This window comes from Hyperolius riggenbachi, chromosome 1 (assembly GCF_040937935.1).
Source record: "Hyperolius riggenbachi isolate aHypRig1 chromosome 1, aHypRig1.pri, whole genome shotgun sequence".
NCBI lineage: Eukaryota > Metazoa > Chordata > Amphibia > Anura > Hyperoliidae > Hyperolius > Hyperolius riggenbachi.
In genome coordinates this window covers 89,506,336-89,525,995 of record NC_090646.1, presented here as the reverse complement: position 1 = coordinate 89,525,995, position 19,660 = coordinate 89,506,336, and the positions used below count along the sequence as shown (strand labels likewise).

The following is a 19,660-nucleotide window of genomic DNA, read 5'->3' as shown; positions in this document are numbered from 1 at the left end:
GCCAAGTGTATGTCAACCGATGCTTGACCTTGTTGGGATTTACCTTAACATTGTTTGAAATATAATATCCTGAGGGAGTAATGCCACATCTCCATCCTACCTCAAAATTAATTTGTGTTGTGTAGTTTAAAAAAAAAAAAGAAGAAAGAAAAAAAAGTGTATAAGGGCCTGACATAAATGTATCCTATCAATCCACCCCCCCCCCCCCCCCCAATCACCTTACATGTAATTAACTTTCACTACATCTCAAGCAAACCACTACAAAAAGAGGTTCCTAGAGTGAAATAATTTTGAGATCACTATTTTTTTTTCTCCTTGGTATAGTCTTGCTTACTTATTGTAAACTTGTTGTATACATAATCAAAAAATTAAACAGCGCTCAGATGCATATACCTATTACGACCAATATGGTTCAAGAATGCATTTGAATACAATCAATATGATTCATAAAGTCCACAACATATGCTATTCTATATAGCAATCCCACACCAATCTGGTGTGTCTGCAAGGCAAATATAATTCCTATATTACACAAAGTTCTATGGGTACGCTTCTGGGAAAAGGCTTGAGTTGATCCTTGTAAGTATAGTTTCTGTACCAGACCAGCGCTCCACCATAGACAGTATAACAACGTCACCACCACCAGGAACATCCTAAGGGATCCACACTCGGCAAATGACCACTCATTTGGTGAGTGTGGATCCTTTAGGGTGTTCCTGGTGGTGATGACCGTTGTTCTACTGTGTATGGTGGAGCGCTGGTCTGGTACAGAAACAATTGTTGTATACATAGGTAAGATGAGTCATGTGAAAAACATAAAGGACGACTGTAACGAGAGGGATATGGAGGCTGCCATATTTATTTTCCCTATTGGGGACCGGCTGCCTAACCCCCCCCCCTTAAGGACCGGACGTTTTTGCATGGAAAGAGGGGGGGAGGAGAGTGCTAATTGATGGGTGTGGTGTCCCCCCTGTAGCCGCGTGTCCGCCCTGTAGCCATCAGCCTTCACTCGCCTTCCAGGCTCCAGCGATGAGCCGCAGTAGACCCCTCTGCTCAGGTGGGCATCTCTGCTCCTACTGCCGCTCATTTCCGGATCGTGGCTTGATGACGCCATCAAGCCATGACCCGGTCCTGACATCGGAGGGAGCAGAGATGCCGGCCAGAGCGGAGGGGGGCGCCGGTTGTCTGGGGAATGGGGAATGGCAGGGAGGTGAGTGGATCCTCTTCTCTCTCTCTTCCCCCCCCCCCCCCCCCCCCTTACAGCCGCAACTCTGTAAGTGATCACTACGACCCACCGGTAATCGTAGTGATCAGCAGCCATACGCGGTGGCTGCTAATCACTGAGGGAAGATGTCAGCTGTCATATGAAAGGGCGGCGTAAATCCTACGCTGCATCAGGCTAGAACAGCCACAAGTGCGGCGTAGGATCTACTATGGGCGGTCCCCAAAAGGTTAAGGACATACGGGGTGAGCAGCATAATCTGTTTACTTACCTGGTACTTTCCTCCAGCCCTTGGCAGTCATTTCGGTGTTTGCCTCATATGTCCTTTAAACAATACCAGTTGCCTGGCTTTCCTGCTGATCCTCTTGCCTCTTAAGGTGGTCAAATATCAGGTGACTTGGCGGCCGATCGACCATCCAATTTAAATATAATTGAATTGGATGAAAAATCGGTGCCACGAAGTGCATGCCCGACCGACAATGCAACCAATTTCAGGACGACATTGATCGCATAAGTAAATTTTGCAAGATGTTGGGCCAACTTGCACAATTGGGTGTGCGGCGGTAATGGCAAGCAATTTTGGGACGATCGAACGCGACGAAACCCCCAACTCTGTCCCCCTTAATGTTACGTGTGCCCCGTGCATGTTATACATTACCTTTCTGCGGCCTCCACTTGTCCTCCCCTGCCCGGGCACATTCTGCTCTACATACACACGCGCCCCACATGGTTTACTAGTAAGGGCACATGTATAATGTCAGACGGCATGAACACGGCCACGTTACTAGGCTTTTTCAGCATGAAATTGTTTGGAAATCTGCCTGCGGTGTATGGGTAGCAGACAGATCTCTCTAATCAGATTCGATTAGAGAGAGATTGGTCTCTTGGGCATATCTACCCATCATCGCTAGATGTATGGCTAACTTAAAGCGGATCCGAGATTAAAAACTAACTATAACAAGTAACTTGTCTATATATCTTATCTAAAGTTTAGATGGTTTACACAGCAAATCTAGCTGCAAACAGCTTCAACAGAATATGATTATTTCTTCCTGTGATACAATGAAGGCAGCCATGTTCTGTTTGTCACATTACACACAGGCACAGCTGATAGCATCTCCAGCTCTCAGCCTGTGACAAATTCACTCTGCTCTCCTCCTCTCCTCTGCCTCTGAAATCTCTGGTTAGTAACCTCCTCCTCCCCCTGCCCAGACTGATCTATCATAAGCCCTTGCTACAGTGCCAAGGCTCTCTGAAAAAGCTGTGGGTGAGGCTTGTTTAGCTTATAGGGAATTAGAGTATTAAAACAAAACAAAAAAGGTATTTGGCTTGAGAAATGCCATATAAACTATATGAAAGGAACACAATTATGCAATGAGTAAAAGTTTATCTCGGGTCCACTTTATCACGTTTAGCCATAGACTCTGAATAAGCATATGCAGATCAAGTGTTTCTGACATTGTCAGATCTGACGTGTGTACAATTCTTTTGAACAACTTTGTTTTCGAATGCGGACATGTTCAGTTTGTCGTTTCGCTTACACACACAGTATTTAAGTGAGATGGTTGTTTAGTTGAATGGCGTGTGTGTACATACTTGTCATGTAAACAACTTGTTCGGTTTGGAAGTGTGTATGAGCCTTAAGGCTTGTACACACGCAGGGTCAAGGTCATCTAAAACTGCCTATAATCATGTATGTGTACTGCGCCAGCTCTGCAAGCAATCCATCTGACAGATCAACTTGCCTGAGCGACAGCCAACTCCATTCTTCTCTCTCTTCCCTGCCTGCCGCTTGACATCACATACGTGCCGCTTGTCGTCCCTCCACTGCACACTGGCAATTCATAGTGGCTGCTTTATCACTTGAATGAACATCTGGGAGACGGGGAAGCATCCTTGAAATGGGGAATGGTGACCGCCCCAAAGACAGCAAGCAGTCAGAGGATGGTCCTGGCAAAATGAACTTGTGCCTCATTATTCTTTGTAAAATTTCTGCTTCTACTTCAGGTGTGCTTTTGTTCTATTGAAGCAAATATCTTTCAATCCATTTAATGGTTTCTTCTTGTATGTTTTAGGACTGGTTGAAGTTGTGCCATGAATGGTGATTCCGGTGCAGGGGTGGTGACCTCACCACCCCCTACAAATGCTCCCCACAAAGAGAAGTACTTTGACCGGGTAGATGAGAATAACCCAGAGTATCTCCGAGAACGAAATATGGCACCGGACCTCCGGCAAGACTTCAACATGATGGAGCAGAAGAAGAGAGTCTCCATGATACTGCAAAGCCCTGTAAGTTAACTGAAGAACATTTTTAAAAAACACTAACTTCAGCCAAAACCTTTCAATTTTGACCAGTGTAGGGAAAGTTTTTATAATTTTACTGTCTAATATTCCCACTGGGAGATTATCCCTCACACCCTGTTCTTATGTTTAGCACAAGCAATACAGGTTACTCGTAGTACCTGTAGGGAAAAAAGTGGCCAGTAAAAATACTTCAGTAGAGACCCCTTTGGATCCAGAGGCTTTCCCTGTCCCCTCACCACCACCGATCCAGCACTGGGAACCACCCACCTCACTAAGCCTCTTCAACAAGTGCTTGTGGAGAGGTACGTAAGGCTGTGCTCCCATCGATGAATGGGCATAAGTTGCTCCTTGGTATTACGCAGGCGTGTGGCATCCTGCGCAATGCGGCATTGCTCGTCCATAGACTGGAGCCCAATGTGAACTTCCAGAGGGTCCTAGCGCTGGATCGGTGGTCTCGAGGATGTGGGGAGCACTCTAGAAGATCCAGAGACTTCCCTCTACTGAGGTAAGTGTGACTTACTCTCTTTCTAAAGTCACAGGGTTGCTTTAAGAGCAAATTCCAAAGTTTAATGCCTGGTTCTCACTAGATGTGCTCCAGCCTGATTTTGCAAGTGCTTGCATTTTGCCGATCGCAAAGACATGCTTTTTATCATGTAAATTGGGGTACTCCGCATCCACAAGCAGGATTTGATTTTGCTGAATCATAAACACTGCATATTTTTGACGTGACTGTGTTTGTCCCATTCAGTATAATCTAAAGATATAAAAAAAAAAAACACAGAAAAGTTCCAATAAAACTTTACACCTAAAGTCGCGTAGCGGACATGCAGAAAAACTGTGGGCTTTGTTTAGACTGGTGATTTCTGGTTGGAACCTGGCCTTACAAGAGTTGATAGATCTCTCAGTAATGTCAGAGAATGGCAGGATTAGCTGCTATCATCAAAGACAGGAAATAGGGGTGGGGGGCACCTTCTCAACAGGGAACATGACCTGCATTATCACTTTACAGGGCTTCTCCGCCCAGAAAAGAATAGTTTTGTCAGACATCTACATATGTATCCACTCTGAACACCTGCTTTTTGTTCTCCTTGTAGTGTCAGTGTGACTAGTGTTCCTACTCTTAGGCAATAGCAGCCTTGCTATTTATAGTTTAGAATGAAATCTGGAATCTAAGGCATCTTAATTAGTTTGCCCTCCTGCAGGTAGTTTCTCATTGGGGCCCTGTATTTTTGTGCTTGTTAAGTACTTGTTGTTTAGTGGCACCTTGAGCTGATCTGATGCCAACCCATTGTTAAGACTTCCGAGTGCTTGTTTTATAATGAGCTAGTGAATTAGGTTTACACAGAAGGCAGAGATTATTAACCTGCACAAGGTTAGTCATTGTGTTCTGACTTCTCATTTCGCAGTATAGGGCTAGGGAAATATCAGTTGTTTGCATTTACAAGTTTACAATTTTTAAGCTTTATTTATATATTAAGTGTACCAAAGACGATATCAAATACCGTAGGTTTTATAAATACCTAGAGTTTCCTTCAGCCCTATGCGCACGGATCGTTCCCACGCTACCATCCTCCACCTTCTGTATTGCTGTTAAAGGGTCCTGTATCCTCGGCCAGTCTGCGCAAGAGAAGTGCGCTCTCTACGTATCTCGCCGTCGGGCAGAAAGAGGGCCCTTGTCTGGTGCAGAGCGGCGGGAGCACAAGGCTAAGAAGTTGAAATCTATGTCCTATCAGAACTGTGCAGCCACCTGCAGGACCTAGATTTCGAGTAACACAGTCTGTAAGCAGTTAAAGGGAACCTGAAGTGTGAGACCTATGGAAGCTGCCATATTTATTTCCTTTTAAACAATACCAGTTGCCTGGCAGTCCTGCTGATCGTTCTGGTCAGTAAGGTCTAAATCGCACACCTGAAACAAGTATGCAGCTAATCTTGTCAGATTTGTCAGACATCTGATCTGCATGCTTGTTCAGGGTCTATAGATAAAGTATTAGAGGCAGAGGATCAGCAGGACAGCCAGGCAATGTGCATTATTTATTTAAAAGGAAACAAACATGTCAGCTTCCATATCCCTCTCACCTCATGTTAGCTTTAAACTAGCTATACACATCAATTATTACAGGCAGATTTGGTCAGCATATCTGTGATGCAACGCGCTGCATCAATTCATGGAAAAAATCGATTGGACCAAATGGTATATCTTGGTCGATCAGATATGGCAGGGGGAAGTAAACCGATGACGGCCCATGACGTTGCACTATATTGAGCAGTGCAAAGCTGCAGTTTAATAGATTTTATGGTGATGTCTATTAAAAATCTGTGTGCAGTTATGGGGGAGGAGTTGATCCGATCAATCCCTCTCTGATCTGAATGTGATCAGTTTGCCACATTGTATGGCAATCTGATTGTGTATAGCCACCTTAAAGGTAGCCATACACTGGTCGATTTGTCATCAGATTCGACCAACAGATAGATCCCTCTCTGATCGAATTTGATCAGAGAGGGATCGTATGGCTACCTTTACTGCAAACAGATTGTGAACCGATTTCAGCCTGAAACCGTTCACAATCTGTTGTGGTGGTGCTGCTGCCGCCGCTCCCCCCGCCCGCATACACGCATGCATTACCTGCTCCGCCGGCGCGACTCCAGTCCCCAGTTCTCCGCTGTCTTCTCCGCTCTGGTCTCCAGGTCCAGCATGCTTTACTTCTTCCTGCCCGGCAGGAAGTTTAAATAGTAGAGCGCCCTCTACTGTTTAAACTTCCTGCCGGGCAGGAGGAACTGAAGCATGCCGGAGACCAGCGCGGACACAGAGCAGCGGTGACCGGGGGTAGTCGTGCCGGCGGAGCAGGTAATGTATGCGGCTCTATTGCGTCGGTCGGCGGGTACTCGAACGCCGCTAGCGACGCGCTCCCTGCCCGCGGGCGATCGACGGTAATTTTCCGCACGGAGCGATCGACGGGATCGGACGAAATGGATCGAAATTTGGCGGGTAGCGCGAACGATTGGCAGCAGATTCGATCCCAGTGATCGAATCTGCTGTCGAAACGGCGGCAAATCGGGCCAGTGTATGGCCAGCTTTACTCTTTCATGCTAACTTTGGGTTAGTGTTGCATATCTTTGGGATACGTTGGCAATGAAGACATTATCGTTTAAAGAGACACTGAAGCGAAAAAAAATGATATAATGAATTGGTTGTGTACTATGAATAATTACTAGAAGTTTAGCAGCAAAGAAAATATTCTCATATTTTTATTTTCAGGTATATAGTGTTTTTTCTAACATTGAACCATTCTATAATATGTGCAGATTACACAACACAGCATTCAAAATGATTCTTTCAGAGCAGTCTGTGAACTAATGACCTCTCCTCTGGCAGAAAAAAAAGTAATTAGTTCAATAACACTTGAGATAATAAAAGTCAGATAACAGCCCTCTCCACGACTTTGAAAGTTGTAGAGCTTAATTGCTTTTTTGCATAGAGATAACTGGAGTTGCTTAACTCTTCCAGTACTGGAAACAATTAGACTGATGTATCGGATCTTAATGTTTTATTTCTTAGCTGTACTACACATACAAATTATATCATCATAATTTTTTTTTTCGCTTCAGTGTCTCTTTAAAGCGGAATATAACCCTGCATTTCAACTTTGCTCTAAAACATTATTTACAGCATATTATATGCAAAAAGCATTTTTTTTTTTACTAGACCAGCATTGGAAGGGTTAAACACAGAGGTTTTAAGTTCCGTGCAGACGTTCAGATAGTTATATTCTATTTAGTTATATGTATATATTTAGAAATGTTACACACTCTTTGGCTGTCCTCCAACTCCTTCTCAGTGAGAGAGATGAGTCACAATAAACACTTAGATACATTTGTGTAAACAAAAAGTATCTAACTCAAGTTCGGATGCGTCTGCAAAAATCTCCAGGGACTTTAAAGCCCTGTGTAACCCTTCCAATGCTGGTCTAGTAAAAAAAAAAAATGCTGGTTGCATATAATATACTGTAAATAATGTTTTAGAGCAAAGTTGAAATGCAGGGTTATATTCCGCTTTAAGTGGACCTGAACTCTTGCACAGGACAGAAGGAAAACAGAGAAATGCACTCTGTATGTATTTAGAGAGTTTAGCCTGTCTAATTTCCCTTTATTTGTGTCTAACCACAAGTTGATAAATTGATCTGTCCCATGTCACCTGACTGCCACGGCAGATAAGCTCATTTGAAAGCACAGGATGTTAATATGTCTGCTTCCATGAAACAGGAAGTAGAAACATTGTAGATTTATTGCAGGATTTGTATCAGCTGTAACATAGAAAGGTTTTCTTTAAAGATTATGCTGTTGCGCATCTTTTTAGAGCAGAGAGGTTGAGCGTTCAGGTCCGCTTTAATAGCGTTTCACATAAACACAGTAACCAAGGCTTCTGTGGAGGTTGTGCTGTATGATGCATTTGGAAATTCTTAATATTGATAATAAAGGTTAGTGACAAAGCAGTGTTGACTGCTGTGCATGAATATCACCAACCTACCGATGCAGTAATTAAAAGGGGGAAAGATCTCATGACAACCTTCCTGTTGGTTATTGCTGCACTACTGGCATCTCATCACTGACAATACTTGTCTAATGCTTTTAAATGGCTTCCCCCCCCCCCCTGCTCAGTAGGTTTTAATAAGTACACTGTAGAAGAAAATTATCCGGCACCCGGCAATGGAGGTGGAGGAGGTATTCCTTGCGTACCTGCCAAACTATTGTCTCATCACACTTCTTTCTGCCCCACCTGAATGTAGGTCCGGGCCCTCAGCGTCGGGGCGTGCATCTGGTTAAAGAGGTGGAAAACATACTATATATTGGTACATTGAGAAAGAACAGGCACCTTTCCCTTTAATCGCTTTATTTGGTCACCCAGACCTGTTTCATACAAGACATTAGTGAAACATAAACCTTCTGAATTAAACTGTAAGTGTTTTACATATAACCACCAACTTGTGCAACCTTGCTTCTATTTCTGGCTAGATACTTGCCATACGTTCCACCCCTGGTCACCGGCCTCTCATACACTTCACCACGGACTATTGATGCAGGTTTGATGTATCTCCTATAGACTGTATGGCAATCTGCTTGTCTTTTACGAAACCGGTCTGGGTGACCAAATAAAGCGATTAAAGGGAAAGGTGCCTGTTGTTTCTCAATGTACCAATATTCAGTATGTTTTAACAGACCACAAGATTCATATCTGTACAGGTTTATTTTAACTTCAGATTCCCTTTAAACAGGAAGTTTAGATAAATGCTTCGACTTCTCAGGGCTTAGTAGAGCATTTCTAGTGGCAGCAGCCTCCACTACTGAGGTGGTGAGGCTGTCATGCAGTCCTCTACATGTCTGCTTTATATCATGTTATGTAAAGCTCTCCACTTTGTAGTGATAAGTGAAATTCGACTGGGTAGTTTCTCTTGCAAAACAAAAGTATGCTTTCTTAAAATAGAAAGTATTTGCAATAATTCAGGTCGGGAATGCGCTCCAATGAGCAGGATCTCCCCTGAGCTGAGCAAGAAGCTTGCACATTTCCCATCAGAATCAGAAGGCTAATATTTGATGCCTGGCAGCTTGATTGAATAATCCGTTGTAAAATAAATTGTTTCTGAGCCTGATGAGTGTTGAATAAAGTTCTAATTCTGCCCACAGGAATTATTCTTCATGTGGAGCAGAGCAGGATAATCCACAAGGCAACCTAGGCAGATGCCTGGGGCCGCGTAATTGTTAAGGGGCAGAGCTGTTACCTTCTCTTCTCCCTCTCACACGTCAATTTACCAAAAAGACCAGAAGGTAGAGCCAAAGCTACTTTTTTGCCTATGGCCTCAATTCATCTTAATCCATCTCTGATGTGGAGCAACAGATCTACCCAAAGTTGAATTTAATACAGATCCTTGTGAGCATCAAGCATTGTTACCAAGTTTTTATATTCTCCCAGTGTTTATGCGGGTTTCCTCCTGGCACTCCAGTTTCCTCACATATTCCAAAAGCATACAGATAAATTTTTCCATGGCCCCTAAAACTGGCCCTAGACTATGATGGACATATAACTATAGTAGGAATTCAATCGCGAGTCCCTCTGAGGGGCAGTGAAGTGACAAGAATATACGGTATACTCTGTACAGCGCTGTGGAAGATGTTGGCGCTATATAAATACTAAACTGTCCCATTGAAATTTGCTTGTTTCGATATATGAAACACAATACATTGATTCACTCTCCAGGTATTCATTCCATTGTTTTTTTTGTTTTTTTTTGTTCTAGGCCTTTTGTGAAGAACTGGAAACTATGATTCAGGACCAATTTAAAAAAGGCAAAAACCCAACTGGGTTGTTGGCACTACAGCAGATAGCCGACTTTATGACGACCACTGTTCCAAGTGTTTATCCATCAGCTCCTCAAGGGGGAATGGCAGCATTAAATCTAAGTAAGTGTACACTGTGGTGGTGCTGCTACCATCCCTTATTTTTTTCGATATCTTTATTTTATGTTTTTTTGCGTTTTGGTCAGCCTATGAAACTTTAAAGTGGTATGACACTCATAGTTACTTGGGTTGACAAAAGATATACGTCCATCAAGTTCAACCAGAAAAACATAGCATTTCTTTACTTAGATTTACAGCATAAAACCTACTATCAGAAAAAAAATGCAGAACAGCATTCAAACAGTGAGAGCCCATTTCCACTGTTGCGACGCGATTTCGCCGGCATCCCGACGCTTGTAAAAAAGCATGCGGATGCGTTTCCACCCGCGATTTCGCGTGCGATTTCGCATGGCAGGGTGCCATGCGAAATTAACCATGACTCTGCCAGGGCAAAATAACATTGAAAAAAGTGCGAAATCGCACGCGAATCGCGGGTAAAAACGCATGCGTTTTTCCTATTAAATACATTAGCGGCGATTCGCATGGATTCCCGACGCAGGCGAATTCTGTGGGTCCCGTCGTGCAGATTTGGCCCGCCGCCAAATCGCTCCCGCACGCCGCACATATGGAAACAGCCCCGGCCACTTCAATGTACCAAGCGAATCCGCATGTCGGCGCCGCATGCGGATTCGCTATGGTGGAAACGAGCCCTTAACCAGTTCACCCCCAAGGGTTTTTATCCTAACGGACCAGAGCAATTTTCAGTTGTCAGCGCTCCTCCCTTTTATTCCCTAATAACTTTATTACTACTTATCACAAGAAAATGATCTATACCTCGTTTTTTTCGCCACCAATTAGGCTTTCTGTGGATAGTACATTTTGCTAAGAATTTTTTTATTCTAAATGCATTTTAATGAGAAAAACAGAAAAAAAAAGAAAAAAAATCATTATTTCTCAGTGTTCAGCCTTTATAGTTTTAAAATTAAACATTCTCCTGTGGATAAAACAAACACGTTGTATTTGCCCAGTGGTCCCGATAATTAAACCGTTTAGATTATGTCCCTACCACAATGTATGGCGACAGTATATTATTTTGAAATATAAGTGGTTATTTTTCTGTTTGTTCTGGCCATAATTACAAGCCCCTATGTAATAAATTAAAATTAATTTTCCCCCATAAAATATAGAATAAAAAAAGCTGAGTCCCTAAGGCAACTATTTATTTTTTTTTTTAAGCTGATTTTTTTTTTTACAAGTGTTTTTTTTGGGGGGGAGGGTTGGAAGTGTAATTTTATTAATGATGTGTATATACTTGAAAATGTATGTATTTTGTAAGTGTAATATACTTTTTGGCCACAAGATGGCGCTGGTGAACACTCATAGGACGTGTTCACTTTTTTTTTTTTTTTTTTTTTTTACACACTTTATTAAACTGTTACATTTCCTGTTTATGTGAATGGACGTAGCCGCTGTTCGCGGTCACGTCCATTCACTCCAGGCACTGCGATTGGGTAGAGGACTGTTCAGTCCTCTTCCCCAATCGCCCAGCACGGGATCCCGACGGTAATGGCGGCGGTAGCGGCGGACACACGGCGGTAGCAGCGGCGGGAATGCGCGACGTATTAAAACGTCATGTTGCTGTTAATAGCGGTAAGCATGACGTTTTAATACGTTAGGATGGCGGTAAATGGTTAAACACAGCACTTTCTTCTGCTGTGGGAAGCTTATTTTGGATGCAAGGAAGTGATTACATTGTCTTTTGTTTACATCTCTTATCGGCCACAATTACCGTATATACTCGAATACAAGTCAACCTCGTGTATAAGTCTACTCCAATATTTAACCCTCTTAAGCTGGAACTTTTTATTGACTTAAGTAGAAGTCTACCCAGTAAAGTTAATGGCTGCACTTGGGGCTCAGGAGGGATTAATTATTGCACCGCATACAGTATTGCAGCCATTAACCCCTACTGTTCAGTGCAGCCAACACCTCCTCCAGGCCCCCCAAGTGCTACAATTATTCACTCGCTTTTATGCTGCCCAGTATGGTTGCCCCCCCCCCCTTTCCTTGATAATTGTTGTGCCCAGGACTTTCAGACCTGTGTTTTCTTGGCATTTTCGTTCCTCAAAGTATCACTTACCACAGGTACATTGCTGCAAATGCAAATGGAAATGTCGCAGATAGTACACACATTACTCAGTGTTGCACGTGATTCATGTATAAGTCCACCCCTATACTTTTATGAAGTGAATCAAACCTACATTTCTAGACTTATACTCAAGTATATACAGTAATAAACCTTCTTAGCAGTGCTGGAACTCAGCTGCACACTTAGCAGAAGGTGAAAAAGGGTGAAATGCTCACTAGACAGATTTTAATGCATAAATACCTGTATAACGGCTGTGCAATAAAAATGCTGTGGGCGCTTTCAGAGCAAATAAAGTGTACTGTGATGACATGCAGTGAGCGAGTGCAGGGACAAAGCAATTGTTCATCCGCCTGGCTGAGCAGTGGTTGCTGGTCGGGGGGCCACTGTACATGTGCCAGATTATCTGCTGGGGGCGGTCATTATTATTATTATTATTTAGAAGCAATTGATTGCAAGGCAGAGTTGTTAATCCCTTTAAATGAAAATTATCATGTATTGGTGGGAATGTACTTGTGAAGGAACACAGCAGTTGTAGAGCTTACAGATCTTGTCTATTCCAGTCTATCAAGGTGAATTGAGCAGTGACCGGATGTGTAAATCGAGTTGCCCTCTCTTCAGGGTCACAGTGTCCAGTTCTTAGTGGCAGATATCAGCAGGGGGGAGGGTGGAGTACATTTGAAATCGGCGTCGGTAGACTTGGGCGCAGGATCCAGCTGTTATACGGCTGATCCTGCTTCTGCACAAGTCTGGGCCGTTTTAATTACTATTCCCCCTCCAGGCCGCCATGGATAGTGGGGGAATGAAATAATTCGGCTTCCAGTGATTGCTGTAGGCCGAATTATTGTGTTTTTTCAAGCAACCTCGGCTCCGTCTTCTGACAGCGCCGACGTTACTCACTGAGTGCCGCTATAGACTGATTTCTATTACAGTCTATGGCGGCGCTGGCTGCGCCCAAATCTAGCAGCGCTGAAAAGCACTGCTCCGGGAGGGTGGACTGTTACATGAAGACCTTAAAGGGACTCCAGTTCATCTAAAAAATAAAAGTTGTACTCACCCGGGGCTTTTTCCAGCCCAGTGCTGGTCGGGAGGTCCCACGACGGCGTCCTGGCTTCTCTCCTACTCCCTGCTCCGGAATGGCTGACAGCCCGCAGCCCGGGCGACACTCGGCTGAGTGTCGGGCTGCTCCTTCCGCGTATGACGCGGCTGACGTCACACGCCGCCCGCCTCGCGTCATCGCGGCCGGCGTGGCAGTACCGCTCATGCGCGCTTTAATCGCGCATGCGCGGTACTTTCACGCCGTGATGACGCGAGGCGGCCGGCGTGTGACGTCAGCCGCGTTATACGCGGAAGGAGCAGCCCGACACTCAGCCGGCTGTCGCCCGGGCTGCGGGCTGTCAGCCATTCCGGAGCGGGGAGTAGGAGAGGAGCCAGGACGCCGTCGTGGGACCTCCCGACCAGCACTGGGCTGGAAAAAGCCCCGGGTGAGTACAACTTTTATTTTTTAGATGAGCTCGGAGTCCCTTTAAGGAACCTGTCAGCATTGTAGTGATCTCAGTTCAATGTCTGTACAGGCAGGTGTAATGCACCAGTCAAGACAGGCCAGGAACAGACAACCATAGCAGAGCAGCTAGTTGCTTTATTCCCAGGTGCTGCTGATCCCCACTGCCTCTCCTCCCACTCCACTCTGCATAGTAATGCGACTCAGCAGAGTGGAATGTGCATGAGCTATTGCTTCTGTCACTGCAGTGCAGGCTTTCTCAACCAGAGTTCCTTGGCATTTTCCCCATCGTAGGGGAAGTAGAACAGAGCACACTATAATAGGGGGTAATGTAAAATGAAGCATTAAAGGAATACTTTTAAAGTATCTAAATTTCTGGAAGCAGCATTAATCAATATGGCAATATGAGTCAGAACGAGCACAGCATATGTTTCTGCTGTGCAGTGTGTCTTTTTTTTAGTATACCTTGCAGACTGCGTCCCCTGAACAAACTGACGGCGACGGATTTTTGGGGCAGACCATTATGCTAGAGGTGATGCCTCTTGCTGAGTGCAGCTGTAAATTATACTGTTTTATGCTCCCCAACTTCAGTGCAAGTTATGCAGCATGTTACTATGAGGAGGGAGAGACAACAGCTCTCCCTCCCTCTCACTCCAAGTCTGCCCGGCCAATAACATCATGCTTACTTGTCCCCTTCTGTTTGCGTGTGAAGGGAATCGTCAGAAGTTTCCCTTCACACTAGTGAAGCCCGGTTCATGAGGGATTGGCTCATTTGAGCCGGTTCTTTCCTGTGAGTCGAGTGATCCGACTCATCACACTGAACCGAATCAGTTCAGTGGATGAGAAAGACACTGAACCGAATCAGTCCAGTGGATGAGAAAGGAATCCTTTCTCATCCATTGAACTGATTCGGTTCAGTGTGATGAGTCGGATTACTCGACTCACAGGAAAGAACCGGCTCAAATGAGCCAATCCCTCATGAACCGGGCTTCACTAGTGTGAAGGGAAACTTCTGACGATTCTCTTCACACGCAAACAGAAGGGGACGCAAACAGAAGGGGACGAGTAAGCATGATGTTATTGGCCGGGCAGACTTGGAGTGAGAGGGAGGGAGAGCTGTTGTCTCTCCCTCCTCATAGTAACATGCTGCATAACTTGCACTGACGTTGGGGAGCATAAAACAGTATAATTCACAGCTGCACTCAGCAAGAGGCATCACCTCTAGCATAATGGTCTGCCCCAAAAACCCGTCGCCGTCAGTTTGTTCAGGGGACGCTGTCTGCAAGGTATACTAAAAAAAAGACACACTGCACAGCAGAAACATATGCTGTGCTCGTTCTGAATCATATTGCCATATTGATTAATGCTGCTTCCAGAAATTTAGATACTTTAATAGTATTCCTTTAAATTGGGGGGAGGGGGATCTCATAATAATGTGCACATTAATAAAAAGCACTAGGGTATGAAGACGGTATAATAAGTTTCAGTGGAAGAATAGGAGGTAGTGAAACAGCCACGGCTACTTTTAAAGACCATGCCTCCTGCAAAATAAATGCAGGGTTTTCTTTGAGATCCAAAAGTTTATGTGCAGGGTTCCTCCAGGGTAGAAAGGTTGTGAAAGGCTGCTAGAGGGCTGGTGCACACCAGAGCGGTTCAGACGTGTTGTTTTTTTTTTAAGCGCTTGCAGGGGGAAAACTGCTTGGCTAATGGAAGTGAATGGGATGGTGCACACCAGAGTGGCTCGTTTTTTCCACAAACGCAAACTCGGGGGCTGCAGCATTTTTTAGATTTCCGAGGCGTTTTTGCCTCAATGTAAAGTATAGGAAAGTGTAAAACTGCTCTAAAAAACGCTAGATCAGAGTGGTTTTGCAGGCACTTTTGTTACAGAAGCTGTTCAGTAACAGCTTTACTGTAATAATATTTGTAATCTGCTACACAAAAACGCTCCAAAAAACGCTAGGCATGTGTAGAAAACCTCTCTAAACATGTCTAGAATCGCTCTATCTGCTTCAAAAATCTCTAGCATTTTGCAGATCTGCTAGAGGTTTTTGGTGTGCAGGGGGCCATAGTGAATGCTGAAACAATCCTGAACAGTAGAGGTGGTCATCAAGATGCAAATATGACTCGCATGCAAATTCTGTGCAGCTAGGAATTGGGGGCCGTCCTAATTGACAGGAAGTTATTTTGATTTGAATTATTTATATTGTCAGGTGATGTATGTCCCACTATTTAATTTCCCACTGCCCAAACTTACCTGTTAAAGTAATTTTGATTGGCCCAATTCCTGGCTTGACATAATTTGCAATGGGATTTACTTGCATCTCATTAATTATCTTTCCTGAACAATCACTTCAGCTGGCATACGTCCTGTATTGTTTTTTTATGGGCCTTACAAGAAGGCAAAACCTTTAATTCTGCATGGACTGCATTGTTTGTTCTCATTTTATTTATGAAGTGCTAACATGTTATGCAGCACCATATGTTTTGAAGGGATGATTATTTCCATATGTAACGAGTACACACTGTGACAGGGGAGGAGAAGAGGGCTCTGCCCAGCTCTGCAGGTTGAACTTGATGCACAGTGTTTGTCTTCAGTGACTGTAACTATGTGAGTGACACTTTATGTAGTTGGAAGCCATCGTTAGGCAGATTTGTATTTTAATAGGTACGAGTATTGACATAACACAGATACTTTTGCAGAGACAAACAAGTGTCACATTGTTGTGTAAGAGATCAGTTTGTGCTGTGCGCACACTGCTGTCTGCAGCCTTGTGCTTTCACATTCGGGTTTCGGTGCTGGTGGATTTTGTTATATTACGGTATTGACAGACACGGCTAAGGCAAGGTCACTTGATGGAATCAATAGCAGAGGCTAATTACAGTCTTGTAGTATAAATAATTCACCTCTGTCCATTCAGCAACAGCACGATTAGAACTCAAGGTTATGAAACATTCCTATTGTACAAAAAACATATTTTAGTACAAAATTCTGGAATATTCTGAGCTCTGTTTATGTCACAAATTGTCATTTAGTGCACTTAGGGCTCATTTACGGTGCTGTTGTGGACATGCAGTTTTAATATGAATTTGTGAGAACGCATGTGTTTTTAATGCATGTTTTGAATGCAATTTTTTCACCATAACATATGTATTATTGTGCCAACACATGCGATTTAACAATTTGCATGCAGGACCACTGACTTTCATTATATGGGAATCATAAGCGGTGCTTGGTGCAAAAATCTATTTAATTGATGGAAACTAATTGATGTCTTATAGTAATAAACCAACATTATAAATGCGAAGTGTAGCATTTGATATGTTGGTAGAAATGTTTGTAGATCTCTTGGACACACACACATCCAGGGCCAGATTTATACTTTTTGCCACCCAAAGCCCACCATAACAAGCTGCCCCCTGACCAATAGCATCCCTATCCCCATCCCCCTCCCTCCCCCGGCCCAGTAAAGTATAGGCAGCCAGATGACCACCTTCCAGTACAATATAGGTAGCCCACTCCAGTACCGTATCACCACCACCAGCTGGGAAGCCTGGGGTGCTGCTGTTTTGTGTGTCAGTCCTTTCTCTTGCTGCTGCTGGATATACTGAATCCGCACTGTCCGTCCACTCGTTCACATGTACATCTACTAGTTTTCCCTTCTGCGCACATGGTCCTCTCATTCCCTCGCTGTGCTGGCCGCCTGCATACACACACATACCTCCAGATCAGCAGCGGCACGCAGCAGGGATGAGAGAGGAGAGCGAAGTCCAGAGATGTGCCTAAACTTCAAACCCAGAAAGTGAGGAGTGATGTCACTTCCTGGGTTTGCCGTATAAGGTGCGTCTCCGGACCTCACTCTCCTCTCTCATCCCTGCTGCCACGGCTGCTAGGTAGTAAATTTTGACAGCCGCAGCTGCGCAGCAGCAAGCTTTGACAGGACGCAGCGACACGGCTGCGATCGACCTATTGGGCACCCAGGTTTTAGAGCAAAGTAGAAATGCTGACTTACAGACCACTTTAATTGCATATGGGCCCTGGAGTTTGAGGTTTCTTATGCTGAATACACACGTTGCGATTTCCCGCGCGATTCGCAGGATCGATTCCATTGAATCGATTATTTCCAACATGTTCGATCGTGTTTCGATGGATACAGCCGTCGATTTTGCATATTAAGTATGCAAAATCGACGGCTGTATCCATCGAAACACGATTGAACATGTTGGAAATAATCGAATAGATCCCGCGGATCGTGCGGGAAATCTCAACGTGTGTATTCAGCATTAAACTTCGGAGTCGGATGATTTTTGCAGGGCTGTGGGGTCGGGGCAATTTTGGGTGCCTGGAGTCGGAAAAAAATGCACAGACTCCGACTCCTAATGAATTTAAACTGTAATTACAATAGAAAATATGATAAAATGTTCTATTTCTCAGATAATAGTCATCATAAAAAATTTATACATACAGTAACAGCTGTGCTTAGTCCACAAAAATGAAATAAACCAATCAAAATTAGTTACTTGTGCTGCTTCAATAAAGCAGTCCCCGTATTTTTAAAGTCAGATATACACATCTGATTGTGACTGTATCTATGATGTGTACACAGGAATCTCATATATACTAAATAACATCTATGCTACAAGTATAAAGCCTGATGTGTAGCCGTGTCACTAATACAGATGGTCAATGAGATGGAAATAATTCTGCATTGATTCTGATTTATGCAAATGTATGCACTCTTTGCTCATGAACTCAAATAATTTGATCTGTTGTTAAAATTTGGTTTGGTGACTACGAATTAAATGGTACCTGAGAAGGATGAAAAGAAAAGTTTTATACATACCTGGGGCCTCTTCCAGCCCCCTTCAGGCTAGTCAGTCCCTCGCTGTCCACCTCCACCACCTGGATCTTCTGCTATGAGTCCTGGTAATTCAGCCAGTCAGCTCAGTGCGGCCGCATGCTGCTTCCACAGCCAGGAGCGTTCTGCACCTGCGCAATAGTGCTGCGCAGGTGTAGTACGCTCCCGGTGACGGAGTGTGTGCATGCGCACTATGCCAGACTGCTCAAGTACCTGGACTCATAGCAGAAGATCCAGGTGGCGGAGGAGGACAGCGAGGGACTGATTAGCCTGAAGGGGGCTGGAGGAAGCCCCAGGTATGTATAAAACTTTAATTGAATCTGTCTCAGGTTTCCTTTGTTACACAGTAGTACTATACTCTACATATGCACTCTCCACAGAGCTGCAGGGAATCCACTGAGAATGTTGTGCACAATGAACAGAGAGGTGTTGTCTGTCACCCATAAACCTTGTTCAGATTGTGCATGAAGAATGTGTAATAGAGGAAGAATCTCCTCATTCCCCTGCAGAGTACCTGCACATCACTCTTACATGTACCCACAGTTACATTGCCAAGGGCCTGATTGATGTTCTTTGTTCTGTTCTGTACCTTTAACAAATACTCTTACCAAGGACTAGATTTAGTCTATGACTAGAGGGAATAAATATGTCAGTCTCCATATCCTTCTCACTTCAGTTGTCTTTTAAAATTTCTAAGCGTTGGCCGTCAAGAGACAAATTTCATGTTACATACTTTAAATCAACAAGATTGTAATATGCAAATTAGAGGAGTCATAGTCGAGGAGTCGGTGGATTTTTGTACCGACTCCACAGCCCTGGATTTTTGTACCGACTCCACAGTCCTGGTTAAGGACCCTCTGAACATATTCAACAAGGGCTTGTTGAACATGTTTTTGTGGCTGTACCGTGCATGCCCGAGTACGGCCTGCACAATAACATAAAGCCACTCGTGCATGCCTTTTTTCTCTGAATAGGTGTGTGCAGGTGTGGTCCATACTGGCACCTGCGCAGTGTGGCTGCACGGATACATGGACAAGCCCATGAAGAAAAGAGGGCCCCAGCCAACAGCGGTAGGGTTGGATCATGCACAGGCTTCCTACTGGGAACACACGATGCAATTTCCCGTCAGATTGGCAGGAATCGTGTGATTATGTCCGATCTGTTTCCAATTGAGGAAGGGATCGATTTTGCGACGTTATCATCAGAAAATTGATCCCTTTTTATCGATTGGGAGCCGTTTG

The 19,660-nt window shown here is 44.2% G+C and overlaps 1 protein-coding gene across 12 annotated transcripts in view; it reads left to right on the top strand.

Moving 5' to 3' along the window:
* ADD1 (adducin 1) overlaps positions 1–19,660 on the top strand; it is a 145,362-nt gene that overhangs the window by 61,432 nt on the left and 64,270 nt on the right. For all 12 annotated transcript variants that reach the window (XM_068276444.1, XM_068276407.1, XM_068276463.1 and 9 more), the window contains exons 2-3: positions 3,298–3,511; positions 9,817–9,979. In XM_068276444.1, coding sequence (XP_068132545.1) covers positions 3,317–3,511; positions 9,817–9,979 — 358 coding nt within the window. In that variant the 5' untranslated portion in view covers positions 3,298–3,316. The remainder of the gene's footprint in view (positions 1–3,297; positions 3,512–9,816; positions 9,980–19,660) is intronic.